General features: G+C 45.3%; 1 protein-coding gene across 1 annotated transcript in view; it reads right to left on the reverse strand.

Annotated features, from left to right (window-relative positions):
* The window catches only part of TMEM163 (transmembrane protein 163), a 289,487-nt gene that overhangs the window by 30,621 nt on the left and 236,987 nt on the right, over positions 1–21,879 (reverse strand). The window contains exon 5 of the mRNA XM_004589357.3: positions 15,190–15,286. Coding sequence (XP_004589414.1) covers positions 15,190–15,286 — 97 coding nt within the window. The remainder of the gene's footprint in view (positions 1–15,189; positions 15,287–21,879) is intronic.

Here is a 21,879-nt window from a genome sequence, read left to right on the forward strand (position 1 = left end):
GAACCATCACACATTCATGCATTTATGGGAAGCTGACATCTGATGGAAGTTGCCTTGAAATCATAGTGAGGAACTTACACTTTCATCTTGGAAAACAGATCAAGAAAATGGACTTCTCATCTCCTACCAAGCCCAAAAACGTATTCAAAGAGTGGCATTTGTCATAGTGGCTAAGACATGAGTTATACCACCCACAATAGGAGCACCTGGCTTCAAAACCCAGCTCCAGTGCCTGACGTCAGCTTCCCTCTGACACAGATGCACAGATGCTAGTAAGCAGCAGAGATGGCTAAAGTGACTACATTCCTGCCAGCCATGTGGGAGACCTGGATTGAGTCATCTCTGATCCCAGCCCAGTGGGTGGGAGCTCAGCTCTCTCAAATATAGAAATATTAGATGAATTAAAGACTAACTTTACATTTGCTCAAAGATATCTTCCTGGCACGAAGGCAGCAGGCTTTCTGAAACTATTTAGCAGAAAAACAAACCACCACAACCTCATCAACACTATCAACTTTGAGGAAGAAGGTATAACACACACCTAAAAACAAGCAATAGAAGAAAAACAAAATACCATTTGAAATTCTTTGCAAGTTAATATCTACTAAAATTGATTCTTAGATTACAGAAATAATTCCTGAAAAATCTATGACATAAAGAAAACATTAGGGGACAGTATTGTACTTGTATCGGAGTGGGCTACTACCTGTATTGCCAGCAACCAATATCTAGAGGACCAGCTCCAATTCTGGCTGCTCTGCTACCAGTTCTAGCTCCCTACTCATGCTCCTGGGAAGGCAAGAGAAGATGACCCATGGGCTTGGGCCTCCACCACTCACAAGGGTGACTCACATGGAGTTCCTGGACTCAGCCTGGCCAAACTCCAACCATCGTGTCAGTTGGGGAGTGTACTAGCAGATGCAACAACTTTTTCTCTGGCTCACTTTCTCACTTTTCATCATTTTGTCTTTCCAATACATACAGTAACAGGCAATGGCTCTCAGAGACATTTATAGGAGAGCAAACACAAATAGAAACAAATACATAGAAAGTATCATCAACTGTACAGCTATAATCAGGAAAAACAAATAAAATGAGGTTCTATCTTCTACCTGTTAGTCTGGAAAACTGTGACAAGTTTGCAGCTATCAAATATGGTGGCGTTCTGAGAATGGAAACAGGTGCATCCCACCAAAGGGCAGTTTGGCAGAATCTATCAAACCAAAACACATTGTAGTTGTCGTCTACGGCCAACCACCCTGAACGTGCCTAATCTCAAAGCAAAACACAGGCATGCTATACTTTCATCCAAATCTGCCTCTTTAGATATCTTCCCCAAAATAAAACCAGCTGCACACATTACACTCCACCCTAAAAGTACAGCAACATTCGTGCTGACATCTGTAATATAGTAAAATATCAGGTCCTGTTCCAAAGCAAATCCAAGAAGTGTCTCATGAATTTATATGATGAACAATCAACATAAATATTCTAGAGCTTAAAAACAGAGTAAAAAATAAACTGCAGTAGGTTTTATAAAACATCTATCCATAGAATAACAAATAGTGTAATAGTCCCTAAGAAAATAAACATGCATGGTACAGAAATCAAAGGTGATGGTGAATGAAGCCACTAATATGAGATGTTTCCAAAAGCTCATGGAATATGGAATTAAATTTCAAGCTTATTTGGGTACCAAAAGTGTTTTAAAACCACACACCGTATTTCTCCCTGAGAATTTTCCCACAAAGTCTCCTTATCCATATGGCTTGCCTCACCTGCATTTCACATGCCCACATTCATCTCCCACCCAGCAGAGGAAACAGGCAGCCCAGGCTGTGAAGATAGGGCAGGAGTCCAGGACAAGCTCCCTCAGTTGTCTCTCTCTCCCCTGGAGATGTAAAAATGGCCATCACCAGGTCCTGGGCAGCCTCGGTGGAGTTCCTTGAGAGACAAGCTCCCACTGCTTCTACCCCTTTCCTTGGTGCAGTGCCAGCCTACTGCCTGGTATAGGCGATGACCTCCTGTGTGCATGAATTCATTCCTTTAACACATTGAAAGAATGTTCATTGAGTTCTTCCCATTTGCCAGGTCCTTTCAATTTCCACCAAGAAATAGCTATACCAGGAAAAAAAATCACCCTGTACAATTCAAACGCCTGTGGAGCAATCAGTGTGAGCTAGTAGGGAGTAGGGACAGACACCTTGGTTGGGGAATTCCTCATGGAGGAGAAGCTTAGCTCCAATAGATGGCTAGCACCAGCGACCAGGGGCAATGTTTTCCCCAAAAGCAGGAGGGAGTGAAGTTAAGGGCTAGGGCTCTTCACAGTGGTTTTATCGTAGCTTTCTGCACATTCCCCACCCTCTTTGGAACAGCCAACCACACAGAGAGGAAGGGGGGAGTCCCGGGAGCCCTTACACCACCAGTGATGCCCACGGCCACTGCTCTGCACATCCTGCCTCTCCCTGGCAAGGTCTCCATGGAGAGGAACACCCATCCAGTTCCCTTTGGGTCTCAGAATTTCTCAGCTCCACCAAGGGACTGGGATGATCACAAGGTCCACTTTGGTAGGAATATTTTAAGTTGAAAAACATAACCAGTTTCTCAAAAATCCTCCCTTAATAAGTATGAAACACTTCCCTAACAGCCCACTGACACAGTGACTCTGTCCCAGAGATTTATGGCCTAACTACAAGCAGGAATATTGCAGAGCAACAAGCACTCCCCAGTACCCAGAGGTCAGAACACAAGCACCTGCAAGAGGTACTGCCACCTGCTGGGAGCATGCAAAATGCTCTGCTGGCCACTGGGCTAGCATGCACCTTGTGCATCCAATCAACACGAATACTTCAATCACAGCTTGAGAAACAAATAGAAACACTCAAGGTGAGTGAGTCCCTCCCATAGTTAAGCAACAAAAGAACCGAAGCAATAAGAGATATCGAAAGAGAACTGTGTTCTTCGTATTACTCTTGGGGAGGTCAATTAAGACAATATTTACCTGAAGCTGTTATACTCCTCTTGATAAATAAATTCTGTTTCCAAAAGGCAAGAAATTACTCTCCACACCTTGGAGAGAGAGAAAAGTGCTAAACTGATTTGTTCTCATATTCTAGATGGAAAAAACAAGTACCAAGAAATGAAATCCATTTCCCAAGATCAAGTACAGCAGCATTGGACTAGTCAAGCACATAGTCTTGATACACTAATACCCAGGTTTAACTAAGACCAGGGTCCCTCACATACACAACCACCTCCAGAGACACGGACAGAAGGAGCAAAGAGCTGCCTTCTTTCCTCTTCCCAGGCCATCCAGTCCATGCCTGTGTTTCTCCCTCCTTCCTTCCCTAGTTCCCTCTTCGCTACACTATGTCCATTTTCCCTACCCTAACCCAGTCACATCCTCAGAGACATCTCCATGGAACCAGACACCAGAGAGCAGGAAGGTGTGAGGGTTCAATTCCCTTTTAGGGAGTGTGGGAAACCTAAAATGTGGAATTCCGTTAGGATGTTCTAGCACACAGACTGAGTCCCCGGGCCTTACTTGCTGGATCAAGGAACTGAGGTAGCTGCATGAGCTTTTTACAAGGGTGAAATTTCTGACTGCAGGATCTGGCCTGTTTTAGAAGGCAATCTGGGCAAGAGTAGGCACTCTACCTGGTGTGGAGAGCTGAGGTTTTCCTGCACCAGGCATCTAACATTGATTCGGTGTAGCCTGGAGGGAGTCATTTTATTTCGTCACCTAAGGACTCACTTCCTTGCCACAAATACCTCCAGAAGAAAGTCAAGGTAGAAAACACAAAGAGGCAAAATAGAAAAAAACCAATGCGGCTGACGGCTGGCAGGCATGGCATGTTCTGATGAAAACCCTCGGCTCCCAGAGCCAGGCCTCCAGAGCCGCCCAGGGATTCCCTGCAGTCATTTCCTAGGTAACGCGGGAACTGACAAGCAGGGCACACTGCACGGAGAGCACACAGAAGGATCAAGTGCCCTGAGTCCAGCCCCTAGCTCCCGAGGCTTACAGAGATTAGCGCCCTTTGAGGATGTTTCCGGCACCTGCGTGAGATCAGTTAGGTTGATCCACAAAAGCTCCTCTTAGCGCCAGCCTCTGGGGAAGGCTGTCAGAGTCAGCCCGCCATGTACACGTTCCCCTTTACCATGTCTGTCAGTGAACACTGTTAGAGCAGTGTGACTTCTAACAGTGCCGTCAGCAACCCAGATACTAAATGCAAGGAGCACACACTGAGAATTGAAAATCTCACTTCCTTGCAACTTAAATTATGTGTCCTATGCAGCTCTGGGAAGGATTCCCGCCTGAGCATTGCCAGGTCACTAATGGCTCAGCACAGCCCCTGAAACGCCCTCAAATTGCATCTACTTAAAATGCCCACTTTGGGGCCCGGCAGCATGGCCTAGCGGCTAAAGTCCTCACCTTGACTGCACCAGGATCCCATATGATCACCAGTTCTGGTTCCAGCAGCCCCGCTTCCCATCCAGCTCCCTGCTTGTGACCTGGGTAAGCAGTCGAGGACGGCCCAATGCATTGGGACCCTGCACTCACGTGGGAGACCTGGAACAGCTACTGGCTACAGGCTTCAGATCAGCGCAGTACTGGCTGTTGCGCTCACCTGGGGAGTGAATCATCAGATGGAAGATCTTTCTCTGTGTCTCTCCTTCTCTCTGTATATCTGCCTTTGCAATAAAAAAATAAATCTTTAAAAAATGTGCACTTTGATCAACCTTGATATGTGTAATGTTTTTAAGATTTGTTTATTTTTGTTGTAAAGTCAGATATACAGAGGGGAGGATAGAGGAAGAGCCTCTGTCTGATGATTCACTCCCCAAGTGACCACAATGGCCAGTGCTATGCTGATCTGAAGCCAAGAGCCAGGAACTTCCTCCGGGTCTCCCACATGGGAGCAGGATCCCAAAGCTTTGGACTCTCCTCAACTACTTTCCTAGACCACAAGCAGGGAGCTGGATGGGAAGTGGAGTTGTGGGGATTAGAATCTGCACCCATACGGGATCCCAGGACGCATTCAAGGCGAGGACTTTAGCCACTAGGCTACCTCGCCAGGCCCAACATGTATTTTATACCTCAGAAATCATCACTCAAAGCAAGGACATATCTGTATTGTCCCCTCATGATTCTTTTAATAAACACACATGTGGTGCTTGCACAATGGCTGAAACGGCTACTCCTCAGCCTGCAAGTGCCAGCATTCCATATGAGGGCCAATTCGCATCCCGGCTGTTCCATATCCCATCCAGCTCCCTGCTTGTGGCCTGGGAAAGCAGTAGAGTATGGCCCAAAGCCTTGAGACCCTGCATGTTTGTGGGAGACCCAGAAGGAGCTCCTGGCTGCTGCCTTCTGATCGGCTCAGCTTCAGCCACTGAGGCCACTTGGGGAGAAACCTGTGGATGGAAGTTCTCTCTCCTTTATATAAATCTGCCTTTCCAATAAAAAGTTAAATTTTTTAAGATAAAATAAAAATACACACACACACACAGCTCTGTTCTAAGGTAACAGTTGCTCCCTGCTTTCTGTTACTCTGGATTAGCATGCAGGGAAATATTAAAGAAAGAAACTGAGTCACAGGGGTCAGACTTGTCAGACTTCTTTAACTGTGGCAGCCACCCTAATCATTCTGATATCTTTATGCTGTTGTGTGGCCAAATTGTGAATTATTAATTTGTATCCCACTGTGTGAATATATTGTACTTTGCTTATCCACTCACCTGCTCAAATATACTCGGAGTGCTTATCATTTTGGTATTAGATACTAAACTAACATAAAACATCTTTTGTGCAGAACTGTATTTTCATTTCTCCTTGTGGAATTACCTAAGACTGTCACAGGAAGTCATACAGTAAGTGGATGTCTAACTTTACAAAGAATCTCTAGATAATTTTTCCAAAGCCGCTGTAACATTTTGCTCTCTCACCATCAGCATCAAAATTGTAACTACTCCATACATTTTGGGACTTGGGGAATTAAGTTTTTAAATTTTAGACTTTTACTAAATAGTGAAAGAAAATCTCCCATTTGTTTGTTCACCCCTCAAATGTTTGCAATAGCCAAGGCACACTGGGTCCAAACTGTAACTCAAACTGGGTCTCTCACACTGGCAGCAGGAGAGCCAACTCCTTGAACCATCGTTGCTGTCTCCCAGGGTGTGCATTAGCAGAAGTTAAAATAGGGAGCAGAGCCAGGACCAACACAGACACTCTGCTAATAGGGTCCAGGTATCCCCAGGGGCATCTCCATTCCAGTGGGAGCATGATGATTTTCATTTGTGATTCCCTGATGACTAACAATGTTGACTATCTTTTTATGTGCTCCTTGAAAATTCATTCTATCTACTCTTGGTCACTGTGTGTATACAGCTTTTGCTAATTCTCTCACTGGTTGTCTTAGTAAGCTGTTCTGCACTCATTCTCAATCCAAGATCTCTGTCTGATGTCCACATCACTGTGGTATCTTGTCATTTCCATGACAGGGTACCGGAACAGCAGAGAATTTTGATTTTAATGAAGTCCATTTGCCAACACTCTGATCCTTAGCTCACACTGCAGCACTGAATCTAAGCAACTTTCACCTAGCCCAAAGTTCTCACAATGCTCTTTTGTTTTCTTCCGAAAGTTTTACTTTTAAGCCTTTCATGAAGGCTTATAATCTGTTTGGAGTCAATTTTTACATAATGAAGGATGCCTGTTTTTGCCTATTTGGCTATCCAGTTGATCCAGCACTTTTCTTTTCTCCACTGGCATACCCTGGCACCTTCTCAAAAATCCACTGACCACTGTGCAATTTTCCATTCTCCATAAATCTATTCAGCCACTGATTACCCATCTTTGTCAGTTATCAGTTCTCTTTAGAAATTATGAGTTCTTGATTCTAGGATGAAAGAAGATTTATACACACATACACACACACACATATATATATGTAAAGTTTAATGGACTGACGAGCCCAGGTAATTCAGAAAGATTTCTTGCTTGAGATGCAGTTTAAGCGGAGTTTGCCAAACACTCGTAAGCCTATGAATCTCCTACAGATCTGGTTACTAGGCTAATTGTGATTCACTAGGTCAGTGGATCCACTAGGTTTGAGATTTGGCATTTCTTTCTGCAGAGAAGAGAGACAGAGAGAAAGATCTTCTGTCTATTAGCTTGCTCTCCAAGTGATCTTCCCTACTGCTTTCTTATTCCAACATTAGTCCACACTCATTCAGTACTCATTGCCAAGCATGTCCCCTAAATAATTATTTCCATTTTATACATAAAAAATGAAGCAGGGAAACATTATTCTCCATGTTCCAGATCTCCCAATTAGGAGATGCCAGAACTGACATCTGTCCCCCTGATTTGGCTCTGTATCGATCCCTAGCACTACATTGCTTCAGAGCACCCACTCCATGCTGAGGAAGTCTCTGGAAACATGCTCCTATGACAATGACCTGACGTTGTTGAACAGCCTGGGTGGGCAGTAATTTTATGAAACCCCTCACCTTGCTTCAAACCTACTGCCAGGTGTATGCTGAGGGGAGAGAGAGTCTGACCATGAGATGACACAGAGAATGTCAAAGGAGGGATAGGAACCTTCGGAAAGAGCACTTTCCAGACAGTCAAGTTGAGAAGGCAGGGACTTGGACATCAGTGCCTGTGTTGGACATGATAGATAGTAAGTGACAGAAGATACTAGAAAGAGAAGAGATGTGCATAGAAGCAAGACTTTCAAGCAGGTGGCCAGGTTACCTCATTAGAGAAGAATAGGACAGGGTGGGACAAACAGAACTTTGCACTGAGAGTGGGCATGTAGGAAGATGGCAGGCTAGGCTGTACGAACTCCCACTACTTCCTACTAAGTAAGGACTCACTAACCACAAGATAATAAATGGCTGGAGAACACATAAGCTCACTTCAAACAGTTTTTGAGGAAAAAACATGGAAATAAAAAATAATTTATTTTGGTCTAAAAATTCTGAAATTCATGCATGTCAGGGGTTTTTCTAAAAGTAGTGGAAAATGCACACTGCAGGAAAAACAGCCACAGACTTCCCAAGGTTTTCGTACCCAAACAAACTTATCTTCTCCCAACCCAAGCAGGTTTAATGCCTAGCAGCTTACAAACACAAGAGCCTATAAGTATAAGAACTAGAGCTAGTTCCATGGGATGGGGGACCATGGGGCAACATTTCTGGCTGTGCACCTGCAAGCCCGAACATCCTTCCCTGGGGTTCCACTGGCGGTTTTGCTCCTAACAGTGGAATTTCATCAGAAGTCCCTGCAGCAAGTAGGTAGATCCCAGGGATCTGCAGAGCCAGTGCAGCCTTGGCAAGACTTCTCCAGCAAGTACACCAAAAGAAAAAGATTGTACCTCCACTCCACCCCACTCCTCCCTCCCAAACCACCCTGATAGTCTACAGGGCTGAGAATAGAAAGCAAGCTGATGACCAGCTAGCTGCCTGCAAGAGAATTAGAAGCCAACAGGCACTCTTGTGCTCTGGCTAGAGTAGACCAATTTTATTTTGGTGGTGGAGATACAACATTGCACCAAACATTAGGCGGGGAGGGGGGAAATACAGACAAGGAGGGCACATAGGGCAACCTCGCTGTGCGAGGATGGCAAAGTAAAACTGCTAAGCGACTGCTGCTGCCTGAGAACACAGAGCTGTTTTCTCCCTTTTAACACCTCTTTTCGCTAATTGCTTCTCCTTCCAGTCTTTCTCCCTTATACTCAGAGAACCTTGTGTAAGGAGAAAACAAGACCATAAGAGAAAACAGAGTAAGCAGAAGACCTGTGCCTCTGCCTGGTTCTTCTCCCCTATCCCAGATGGAGGCAAAGCCTCCTGTGTGTTTGCCAGATGACGTGTACCACAGCCCACGTCACCTTTCATCCAGTGAACCAGCTGGTGGGCCCCTCCTCAACTGGGACTTCCCTGAGAACAAGAGCCAAGTCCTCTGAGAAGCAAAGAGCCTTGCAGAGCATGGAAAATCAACCATTATTGCCTTTTCAGGGCCTCAGAAGCAGGAGCAGCCTAAAGTCAAGCATTAGGGCATCCACAGCCAGAGAAAGACCAGGATGCCAGGAAAAAGGGCCACAGAACCTTGAAGGGTAGAACTTCAGAAGCAGCCACTCCCCAAAAGTTCTGTCTTCTAAGACCTATCATTTTTGATGCATTATAGACATAACTTTTTTTGTAAAGATTAATTTGCTTTTATGGGAAAGGCAGATTTACAGAGAGGAGAGACAAAAAGATCTTTCATCCACTGGTTCACTGCCCAAGTGGCAACAATGGCTGGGGCTGAGTTGAGCCAATCCAAAGCCAGGAGCCAGGAGCGTCCTCTGGGTCTCCCAGGCAGGTGCAGGGTCCCAAGGCTTTGGGCCATCCCCTGTTGCTTTCCTATGCCACAAGCAGAGAGCTGGATGGGTGGTGCAGCTGCAACATGAACTGGGGCCCAAATGGGATGTTGTGCTTAAAGGCAGAGGATTAGACAGTTGAATCAGTGCACCAGCCACATCATGACTTTTTTATCAAAGTCTCTGACCTCAGGATTGCCTCCATTTTACCTACAAAGGGACCAAGATTCAGGGAAAATGACCCACAGATGAGGCAGAGAGGAGAATCACAGTCGGAATGAGTATCCACATCCTCCACCACACTTCATAGTCTTGCTAGGATGCAGCTCATGACCCCCCCCCTCCATGCTTGCCCCTCTGCATCTTCTGGTTCTACTTGGTTTGCCCACTTAGGAACTTTTCAAGAGACAAAGTAGTGGGGCTCAGCCTGGTCTTGTAACAGAGAGCAAGGGGACCATGTTATAAGAGAATGGGGAAAACCAGAAAGAGCAGGGTCATGAGTATGAACAGGTAGACAGGAGGGCCAGACTCAAAATGTCAGTGGTCAGCAGGGTTTCAAAGGCCCATAGTACAGTTATAGATAAGGACACAGGGATTTAAAACAAAAATAGCCACAGGAAAAGTGTTATCATGCCTTCCCATAGGGCTGTCTCTGCAATTCCTCCATTTTCTATAATCCATGATCACTACTGTATGAAGCTGTTCCCCAAAATCAGCTACAGCCAAAAGGCTCCCACATACCTGCTGGCCACACCCCTGTGATGACCTGTAGCTAACTATACTGTCGGTACAACAGGATTACCATGGCTAACATTGTAACTCCCATCATGTACCTGCTGCTGTGACACTTGAAAGACATCCTAAAAAGGCAGTCAACCAAATTCCTGGAGGTGCCCCCCCCCCGACCCTTTCCTGGCAAACGGCCCCGGCCCTGAGCTCTATCCCCTAAGATTGCAGATCACCCTGAATCTCATGGGGGCACAGCTCACTCTAGAGCTTGCCCACACTCATTCTAGAGTATGTATTTTCTCCTTGCTAATACATCTTGTTTCTTAGCTAACTTTCACCTAGATCTCATCCTCAAGTTCCCCTCATGTGTCAGAAATAGTGATCCAGATTCCCCTACCCTGAAATGGTACCAGGAGTCAATTTAGCCCAGGGTGAGGGACAAGGGCTCAAATCCATGTACTGCCATCAGTCAACCCACCAGCTGACAATACCAGAAGGTCAGTTTGGCTAGCAGCACACTGGTGTCCTAAGGAAAAGGAGAGGCGATATGACTGGCCCCGCTTACCAGAGCAGTAGGTGATGGGGTAAACAAAGAAGGAGTAAGTACACCATTGGCCACAGTATAGCCATCTCACAGAAGATCATCAGGCCGGATGCCACATGTACAAAATGTTCACTTCTCAATTGAAAACCCAGAAACAGAAACAAGGGATGAGGCTCTCATGGAAGTCAAGGATGTCAAGACCTTGCTTATCTGTTTAAATCTGCTTCAATCCTTGAATGAATGAATGAATGAATGAGTACAAAGCAACCTACAGGCACAGGAACACACTTTGAGGACTGTATCCTCAGCCAGCACCTCCTGCCTTCCAGAACCCTGGCTAACACGGAGTGGCCTGGGCAGCTCTGTTTAGCATCTGTTTCATGACAGCAGCTTCTTGCACCTGCATCCCTGTGGCAGATTTCCCAGAGCACTCTTCTGGGGCTCCTGGAGACAGTCAGACATGCCTTGCATTGGGGCTCAGAGCCAAGCTGCTCCACGGCTGGGTGATCCCCAACTGCACAGCTTCCTCGCTCAGAACTAACCCATCTTTCAAGTATTCCCACTCTGAGAACTGTGCACCAGAATGAAAAGGCGAGGCACCTGGGGAACAGGTGAGAAGGAGTCACATTCCTCCACATAGGACTACAGGTGGAAATGCATTTCTACAGTGGAAGCCAGTAAGGAAGAGGACCTAACTCAGGTTAAGTTTATGATTCCAGGGCCCAGAGGGGCAGTCTGGCTTCACTCAGACCCTATATTTATAGCCACAAGCCAACTGAAGGTAGCAAACTCCCCACCTGCAGCCAGGCAGTACGTCAAAAAAACCTTGGAAAAAGTTAATAGAAGCTTACTTGGGTGATCCAGAGTTTGAAATTCATGTTAAGAAAAAAAAAACTATGCATGAATTTCAACACTGTGGGGCACCCAAATAAATGTATTATTCCACCTTCCCACAAACTTATTAAAGGTCCCTCTCACTTGATCTGTGTGACAATTATCCATTCACTCCCAGAAAGAATTTTCAAAAACATAACTAGCTGTCCGTTTCTTTCACATGACACAGTGGTGGACCCTGAGCCCACATTCCTGCATATAACCTAATAGAGAGGCCAGACCCTTCACCTAGGCACACATTCCCCAGTTGCCACAAACCTGCCAGCTTGCCCTATTTTTGGGCCTCAAGGCTGGCTTTTATGGCTGAGTGTGATGTGTGACTTTTGATTTAAATGAAATGTTATGGATGAATGTCCACTTTCATTATTATAGCCCAGGAGTTGGAGGCCTGGCCATGGCCTGTTGGTTTCTCAAAACTTCTATGGACACCAGTTAGAATCCTGGCTGCTCTACTGCTGATCCAGCTCTCTGCTTACAGCCTGGGAAAGCAGTGGAGGACTGCTCAAGTCCTTAGGTCCCTGCACCCATGTGGGAGATCTGGAAGAAGCTCCTGGCTCCTAACTTCAGATTGGCTCAGCTCTGGCCACTGTAGCCATTTGGGGGAGTCAACCAGCAGATTTAAGATGCTTATCTCTCCTTCTCTCTGTAAATTTGCCTTTTCCAAGAAAAAAAAATCTTTAAAAGAAACATTTCACAGAAAATGGAGTGAGAAGACAACTATGCATGGATTCCCCCCACCCCTGTTTTTGGTACTAAAATAAACATCGTTTAACTCCATCTTTCCATGAACTTTCACATACCTTGAAGGGGAATTTCAGTCTGTGAACATCTGAAGAGAGCTTGTGGCGTGGGTAAAGTACCACTCCCAGCTAATAGCAGTTCAGTCAATAGAGAAAAACAAGTAAGGCCTCAGAGCAGTCATCCATTCCATCTTGAGTTAGCCTGGCCAGAGATTAATTTTTAATGCCCAGATAAATGACCAAGTCCACTGGTACAATGCTGAACCTTCCTACAATAAGTGTTTCACAGAGTTGTGCCATGAAAAATGCAAAGATGCGACCCAAGTGATAGCCGACACATACAAGGGAATCGACACTGAATGTCTTCACCTGTTACTTAAGATACAAATCTGATATGTGGAAGACTGGTAAGTTTTGATGGAACAACAGGATGGCAAAGCTGAAGACCCCAGGAGAGCAGGGAGATCGGGGTTGGGGAGAGAGGGAAGTGACGATGAGGAGATGAAGAGCACAGGAGTGTAATAAATGGGAACGCTGGCTGAAGGCGCTCCCTCCCCTGAAGACTCCACACTACCAGCAGTACCATTGCTGCCTTAGCTTTCATGCCTCCTGCTTGTCACTGACCAACTGTGGTCACAGACAATACTGAAGATCCTGATGGATTATTAAAAATGTTGTATGGTAATCGGCGCAAAACATGGCAGCAACCTTGTTTCTCGTCTCACATGAAAGAAGAATTTTCATGCAGACAATTCCGGTTTGCAAAGCGGGATTTATTGAGGAAAAATAGGGGAAAAGGCCCCCTGCCATGGTGGCAGGAGGGGGCTCATGTGACCAGAGGAAAAACCCCAGACCTCCAGCCAGAGTGGTAAGAGGAAAGAAAGAAAAGCCCGAAGTAATGGGAGCGGTGGTGTCTTTTATGCCTCATCTCAGAAGAGATGCTCAAAGAACAAAGGAAAGAATTTGTCTTCAATAGTACCTGGTTCTGAATCTCAAAAGGGTGGGACTGGTTAACTTCCTCCTTCTATACTAATGATAAGCTGGTCACTCAACCACCATCTCCTTGACAGTGACCCAGATATGAGATTAGGTGGGTCATTTCTCCTTGCATTTGTTACAACTGAGATGGTCAATTGATTTGTAAAAACGTGCTCTTACAAAGTTTAAAAAAATGGGAGAGAAATACAATTTTGTAATTTTAACAAATAATTTCACCAGAGACCATAAACCCTAACTAACTGCCTGCTATCCCATTTGACTCTTCACACAAAAGGATTGCTCTAATCACAGGTTAAAAGACAGGGGTGAGGCAACTGAAAATAGCCCCTTTAAGGCTGCTACAAACTGCAAGAATACTTCGCCTCATTTTCATCCTCCCTATAAATATGCACACGAATGCAATACATCATTCCTAAAGGATTAACACAAATGTTTCCAAAAGTAAAATTAAACATCTTCTCATTTTGATTTTAGACAAGACTGTGCATAGAGCTATGTTCAAATCCCTCAGGTCCCAAGAGAAGAGCCCATCGCATGCATCTCTAACACTGCAACTGGGAACAGAGAACTACAACAGCACCATCTTCCTCTCCCCATGAACAAACTGGCTGCCAGGATGGTGTGGTGAGGTAGGAGTTCAGGGTCATGAGCTTGGAAGCCACTCCCCCACCACGTAGGTGTTCCCTCCCACCCACCTGTAATGCTCACCTGGAACCTCGGAGGGGGCGGTATTCCATTGCTGTATAACCACTCCCCTCACAAGCCCCTATAAAGGCCCATGATAGAGAGGGTCTCTGCTCTCTCTTAGTTGTGTGTCTGTTGCTCTGGCACTCTTGACTCTTGGCCTTTCCAGTGCCTGCCTGCTCTCTGGCTTCCCAAGGACAGGTATCCCCTGAGCAGGGTCCCTGTGTGGGTGTATTCCTCACTCTCTATTCACCACTTGGACAGGACAATGAAGATATCTATGCTAATGTATGTATTTCTAATGTATGTACTATCAATAATCCCAGGAGAAGTTTGGACTAGCAGTAGTGGAATGTAGGCAGAGAAGCCAGGGAAAGGTGAATGTCCACAGCTTTGTAAGTGTGTCCAGGTTATTCATTGCATGTGTCTTAGGATAACATATTATTGGGGAAGCTGGGACATAGGTCTTCAGCTTAATGGATGGACTTGAGGGTAATGACCATTTGTTCCTCTTGGGGTTTCGATCAACTGGACTGCTGTATGGATTTGTGACTTGCTATTTATAGTGGGCCCTGTTATCACCAAGCTTGGTTAATGAAGACTCCTTAATAAACCTTAGACATGTCTAGCATGATCTCGCTCACACCCTGCAACAGTGGGAGGCTCTCAAAATCTTTCTTTCCTCAGCATTCCTAATGGGAGGAGAGAAAACAATCAGAGTGCAGGTAATGACTCTCACCCGGAGGACAAAGCCATCAAAGACACATTTGCCTATGAAATTGTGTCCTCCAGTTCCTATAACCAAACATCAATTGTGCCAGAAAAACTAATGTAAATAGATTTATGTATCAAATTGAGGTGCAAAGTACAAAATAAGTAATTTTTATGATGGCAATCATTGGATGCAGAATAACAATTGCACACAACTCACATCGGCTCACTCTACCATACAAAAATTATCTCATTTCTCAATACAAAACAAACATCTTGTGTTGCAACCAATCAGACTTAAGGTTGATGCAGTATCAGCTCAACCACTTGGAGTCGCTTTATCTTACTCAGTGCTTTCTTTTGTGAAGTCATTTGCATTCCTACCATGAGTTCTGAATCCCCCAAAATGTGTCTCTCAACCTGCCCACACTTCTAGTAAACCAGCATAAGGAGCCAGCACAGGAGGCTGGAACTGCTGCTGATACTACTAGCACAGATTTTTAAGCAGAAAGAAGTACCTTACCACTTCTGGGAGTAGCTTCGTAGAAAGGTCATGGATGGCTTTGACCACTATACATATGGATGACAGAAGGAATATCACGCCCAAGATGACACAGGCTCTGCAATAAATACATACATACATAAATACGTAAACAAAAACAAAGACACATTGAGATTTCTTTACCGAATGACTCCATGGGACTGAAGACTAGGCATAATAACCATGACAAAGACATAATCCAAAAGTCCAATATATCTGTCATTTGGTATGCCCCCTGGTGACCACCTAAAACCTCAGGACTCACCAACTCACCTCTAGGAGAACACAGCTTGGGATCTTATTGTCAATGCAAGCCTCTATAGGAAAAGACCTCACCATCCTACACAATTCCATAGCACCCCAAAAGTGCTAGACTCAAAGGGTTTCCAGTGCCAGGAAATCTACTCCCTGCCTGGCAAGCTGCAGGCTTTGTTGTTTCCCAAGCTGGAAGGTGCAGAACTTAACGGCAAAGATCTGAGACACCCTGTGTCATCTTGGTCAAGTAACAGAACTGAATTTCACTGGGAGTGGCAGTTCCTACTTCAGATGAAAGTATGAAAGTCTAAAAACATCCACCCATCCATGTCAGCTGCAACGAACAAAAAGTTTGATGGAATGCTCTGTAGTTTTTTCTGTTTCTTTTTTTAATGTTTATTTTTTATTTACTCAAAAGTTAGAGCAGCAGAGAAAAACATTCCTGTTGCATGCTGACCAATTCAATCCCCAAAATCAGTCACAGGCTGACTCTTAGAAGCTTAGAAATCTTAATTCACTGCCAGCAGACTGTACTGTACCACCACGAGTACAAGAGGGGACAGCCCTAACACGTCTCGATTACGGACTTTTAAACTCACACAGGCATGAGAAACTAGCCAATCAACTAAGCTACCATTGGTGCAATGTGACGAGGGGAGAACTGGCAGGAATTATTATATTCTCAAGGTTGGGCACTCTTTCTTCCCAGGGTTGTCAAAGACCTGTGTTTAGTGTGAGCTGTTAGGGGAAACTTTATAGCTGAATGCTAATCTGAGGATAAGGGGAAGGTCTACTACCTGCAACCCAACTGCCAGGTACCATTAGGAGAAACAATAACACTGTGAATTATATGAAGCTATCCAATGGGCAAATGTTTGTACATGCTAAGAACCGTATCCTGCTTAGTAATGAGGAGCTGAAGCAAGCAAGCAAGCAAACAGAAGCCAGTTTACAGTTAGCCAAGTTTTAAAGTAGACAGTGAATATCATTATATGATTCTGGTCCACATATGTGTTCCCAACAGAACACTCGTTTTTTGGCTGGCCCTAAAACTCATGTAGACTTAGAGGGCTTGACAAAACTGATGCCATTTTGAATCTTCAGGCTGCCACAATTTCCTCTATTAGTTCACTTCTAAAATAGCTGCAGCAGCCAAGACTGGACCAGGACAAAGCCAGGAACTAGAAACTCTCTCCAGGTCTCCCACATAGGTAGCAGGAACCTAAGTATTTTACCCATCACCTACTCCCTCTCAGGATGAGCCGTAAGAAATTTTTTAATTTTCTTTTTAATATTGTCAGGATGAGCATTAAACAGGAAGTTGAATCAGAAGCCTAGAAGTCAGGAGCTGAGCCATCATTCCAATTGGGAATACGGAGTCCCAAGCAGTGGCTTAACCTCCCCTGTGGTCCAGTATCTCCCCTTCCCCAAATGTAGGATTTCATCAAGGTAAAAGGAGGAATGCTTTGGTAGTGAAAAAAGAGAGCATTCATGTTACCACAGAAAGATTCTAAAATGGATGGAGGCAGGGGAGTAAAGATGAAGTCGAGAGATGGCCAGTACAGCAGGAAGCAACAATAAGTGGAGGAGAGGCAAGGTAAACAAGAGAGTTCATGGCTGGGTTATGGAGAGAGCACCAGGAAGGGCAGCTACAGGGTTCTTGGGTAGCACAGATAGTAATGAGTCTCTGGAGAAAACTAATAAAAGGCAACATGAGGGATCTGTCACATGAAGGAAAACCACCAAATGAACATAAAGAGAACAGTAAGAATGCCCAGGTTCAGCTCAACATCAATCCTGTCTTAGCCTGATGCCTCTGTCACGTGACAACCTCCTTAGCACCTCCCTCAGCTACCAAACAGAATCAGTTCCCACTCCTCATTTTGGAGTCCAACAACATACAAAGTTTTGAGTTCAAACTGCTCATCTCACTTGGAGATAGCACTCACTTGTCACCCTGGCAAACCTGCAGGTAGTCCCAGGTGCCTAGATGAAGTCATCAGGAAAAAAAAATCAACAGGGTTTCTTGATTCCACTTTCCAGGCACCTAATGCATGTTGGAACTGTAGAGTTTATTTTCCTTAAAAATAAAGATACACAGGTCTGGAATCACCTCAGATGATACGTCTTTGGGAATTCCCCCCAACTGAACTGCTGAACTCAGAACTCCAACCATGAAAGAATTACAGGTTCCATGGTCTGACCATGGAGTGCATGTGTCAGAGCTGGGCATCCTCAGTGACAGACGGAACAGTGGACAGCATATTCAGATGCACATGGAGGCTATGGCAGTACACTGGAGCCTGCAGAGGGCACCATAACAGAGGACGAAGGACAGAACAAATGGATGAACAACCCCCAGCCAAGAGTTGACAGTGAATACCTGGGCAAATGGAGACTCTAAGGTCAACTATGTCAGCCAGTGATTCTGCAGAGATTTCAACATGACAGGAGTTGCGAGATCAGCAGCAATACAGAACTGTTAACTTATCAAAACCACTTGAGTAGGATCCTGGCAGCATACATTACATCAGGGATCTTAGGATGGTTGGAAGGCTGAGTGTGGCTTCTTCCCTCATCTCTCCCTTCCCTTCAGATACAGTAAGGAAAAAAGAGAATGTGAAAACAATGGTCTCACCCACTTTCCTCTAGCCTTGGCCCTTTGCACCCTAATCAAATATGTAAAAATTATCAAAAATAAAATAAAATAATAAAGATACAAAACAAAGGAATCAGTTCAGGTTGTGGCAACACACACACACAAGAACACAGAGGAAGAAAGAAGTGCTGACTGGGCAAGTGTTCTTGGGAAGAGCTTGAGTAAATGGATGAGCCACCAGGGCACCATGCATCCTCTTCACAAGCCCTCGGGGAGAAACATGCACTCAAGGGAGGAAAACAATAATTCAGGCATCTAACACAGGCTGGTGCAGCTACCGGAGTACAATGCATCTGGGGCTGGCACCCGAGATACTCAGGGGACCAATTGGAATAAAGATGCTGTGGAGACAGGAGGGTCACAGAGTAGAGAGGTGCACCTGTTGGATAATACTAGGGTGCCAAGACAATAGGGCAAGAGCAAGATGCCCACAATGCAGGGCTCAGTGCTCCCACACAACAGGCTTCCCACTACTGCTGTGCCCACTTACACAGACCACTACAGACAGCAGTAGATGTCACTCTCTACCTGCAAACCAATGGACTACAACAGCTTTCTGTGCAGAAAAACTATTACAGTCCAGTTGGGACTTCAAGGCAAGTTCTGCAAGGTGATGTTTTATTTTTCTCTCCCACTCACAAAATTCCTGAGAAGTCAGCAGGGAGTATTTGATTCATTGTTTCAGATCAATTCTACCATCAGCTCAATAGTTCCCAGTCCTGAAGACACCTGCTCTTCATCTAGGGGATTTGCATCCTTTTTTAAAAAAATGTTGCCTGGAGGTGACTTCATCCCCATTTCTAGCAGAATCTCTGGGGTGGATCTAGACTGGTGCACTCCTTTAGAAGCTCCAGATAATTCTAAGAATACCAGCCTACAGCTAGGTGAGACCCAGTCTCCCTTATGGAAGCTTCCACTGTGGAGGTAACACACACAGCAGTTCCCAGGGTGGCAAGCAGGAGCGGAACAGGGCAAGGAACCCTTAGTGAACTTGCAGAGTACTTGTTCATCAATCTACTTCCTTCTCCTGAGGAATGAGAAATGAGAGCAGCCACCACTAGGCTGTTTGCCAGACCATCTCCAGGCTACTTGTCACCACAGCCTCAAGGTAGGTGTCCATGTCCATGCAGCCCAGGGGGTGGGAGAGCGAGTGTGAGGAGACAGATGGGTTAATACATAGTTAGGGCCTCTAGCCTCTGCTGTAGTTAATTTTTGAAAATATAACCTCGCCCTATTTTGGCCTTCTTTGAAAAGATGAGTTCCTCCAGGTTGCTCCTATCATTCACATCGAATTCCCCAAAACACAACCATCTGCATTCCCCTGATGGAAAATAGCAATGCCCTCACCATGTCACTGCAGACGACACAGCTGTAATGCATGAAAGGTGAGTTTAGATTCTGTTTGGACCGTTCAAGAGACAACTATAGTGGATTCAGTGTTTTCTATGTCTTTCATCAAAATGACATACCTTCAGGTCAAGATCCCTAGTTCTCAAGGCGAGCATGCAGTGGGTGTTCCACAAGTACCCGCAGAGTGGATGTCATCACCACCTAACTCATCACTGATTTGTATACTTTCCCAGTGGAGGCCAGGGGAGCCCTGATCCCCTAACAATGGGTACAGGAGGAGGAAAAAAGGAGACATCTAACACTCTTGCCAGATGTTGTTGGGAGAGTCCTCATGGTAAAACAACACTATAATCTGTTGCAGGGTGCAGGAGAGATAATACAGAACAAGTCTAGGATATGTTAACGAGTCTTTATTAACCAAGGTTGGTGATGACAAGACCCACTAGAAATTAGCAAATGACCAGTTCATGTGGCAATCCAGTCTGAATTGAAACCCTGAGGGGAACAAATAATCATTACTATGAAACCCATTCATTAAACTGAAGATGATCTATGTTCCAGCTTCCCCAGCAATATAAATTATCCTAAGAGGGCCTGGCATGGTAGCCTAGTTACTAAAAGTCCTCACCATGCCAGGATCACCTATGGGTGCTGGTTCATGTCCTGGCTGCTCCAGTTTCCATCTAGCTCCCTGTCTGTGGCCTGGGAAAGCAGTGTCAGACAGCCCAAAGCCTTGGGATCCTGAACCCATGTGGGAGACCGGGAAGAAGCTCCTGACTTTGAATCAGCTCAGTTCCGGCCATTGCAGCTGCTTGGGGAGTGAACCAGCGAAGGGAAGATATTTCTTTCTGTATATTTGCCTTTCCAATTAAAAAAAAAAATCCAAAGAGACATGCCACAAACAACCTGGACATACTTACAAAGCTGTAAACATTCACCTTTTCCCGACTTCTCTGCCCAAATTTCATCACTGCTCATCCTAACCTTTCCTGGAACTCTTCAAAGTACATAGACTAGAAATACAAAGCACCTTACTATTTGCATCTTCACTGACTCACCCCAGCAGTAAATAGAGGGTGAGGAATATAGACATACAAGGTTCATACGCAGGGGCTTTCTGTCCTTGGAGTCTGTCTACAGGAAGCCAGAGAACAAACGGTACTGGGGAGGCCGAGTCAGAGTGCCAGAGCGGTGGAAGCACGGGATCAAGAGAGAGTACCCCTCCCTATCATGGGCTGTTATGGAAGTTTGTGATGGGAGTGGTTACACAACTACACAACACTGCCCCCTCTCAGGTTCCAGCTGATAAGTGAGCATCACAGGTGGGCAGAAAGGACCACATAGGTGGAGGAGTGTCAGCTTCCAAGCTCATGACCCTAAATTAGCTGCCTAAGCCCCGTGCAAACAGAAAGTTATCTGTGATTTTTCAGTTGATTTTAATCATGATTTTAAAAAAGATTTATTTGAAAGGTAGAATAGAGGAAGCAGAGAGAAAGGAATCTCTTTCATTGGCTGGATCACTTCCCAAAAACATTTAACAGGCCCACACAGCAGCCAGGAACTCCACCTGGGCCTCCCATATGGATGCAGGGCTCCATGCTCTTGGGCAAACTCATGCTACCTTCATAGGCACATCTGCATTGTGCTGAATGGGAAGTAGCACAGCCAGGACTCAAATGGACACTCCCATTGGAATATAGGTGTCCTAAACAGCGGCCTAACCCCGTGTACCCCAATGCTTGCCCACACAACCATATATTCTTTATAAATGTACCCAGAAATATGCTCAAACATGTTTTAACAACTCATTGTCATCTCTTTCAAATGGGCTTCAAATTCAAACCAACCTCCATTACCCTTCCTTCAGCAAAGCTGGGGCTGTGTCAGAGCCCAGATGCTCTAACAGCCTACAGTGGCTATTAACAGCAGAGGGTATGCTGCTATTTTTTAATTTTTTTGTTAATAATATATCGTTTACATGGCAGCTCTCTCTCCTCAGGAGCTCAGCGTGCCTTTACAGCAGCTCAGAGATCCCCAGAAGCTCATTGATTATAAAGGAGAGGAGCAATGTTTGTAATCGTAAGTGTCCAAAACGGAGGAGTCGAGGATTAGGAGGCTTCCCCAAGGTCAGCTATGGAGTTTGAAGCCTACCCAGAAACAGGTCCTAGGTCAAATAACCCCCTCCGCATTCACAAGTCCTGTCATCTACCTAGTTATCACCCAGTTGCTCCTGTCATTCTACGTACCACAGCCCTGGCCTGCCTGTAGCCTCCAGCTGCTAAGAAGATCTGGGTCAGGAACAAGTGCTGCAGATGTGACTGTTTCTGCATCTGTGAGATGAGCTATTTCTAGTCCTGGGGAGACGGGCTGGGGGATGCCCAAGGCAACTGCTCCCACAACACAGGGAC

Source organism: Ochotona princeps, chromosome 5 (assembly GCF_030435755.1).
Source record: "Ochotona princeps isolate mOchPri1 chromosome 5, mOchPri1.hap1, whole genome shotgun sequence".
NCBI lineage: Eukaryota > Metazoa > Chordata > Mammalia > Lagomorpha > Ochotonidae > Ochotona > Ochotona princeps.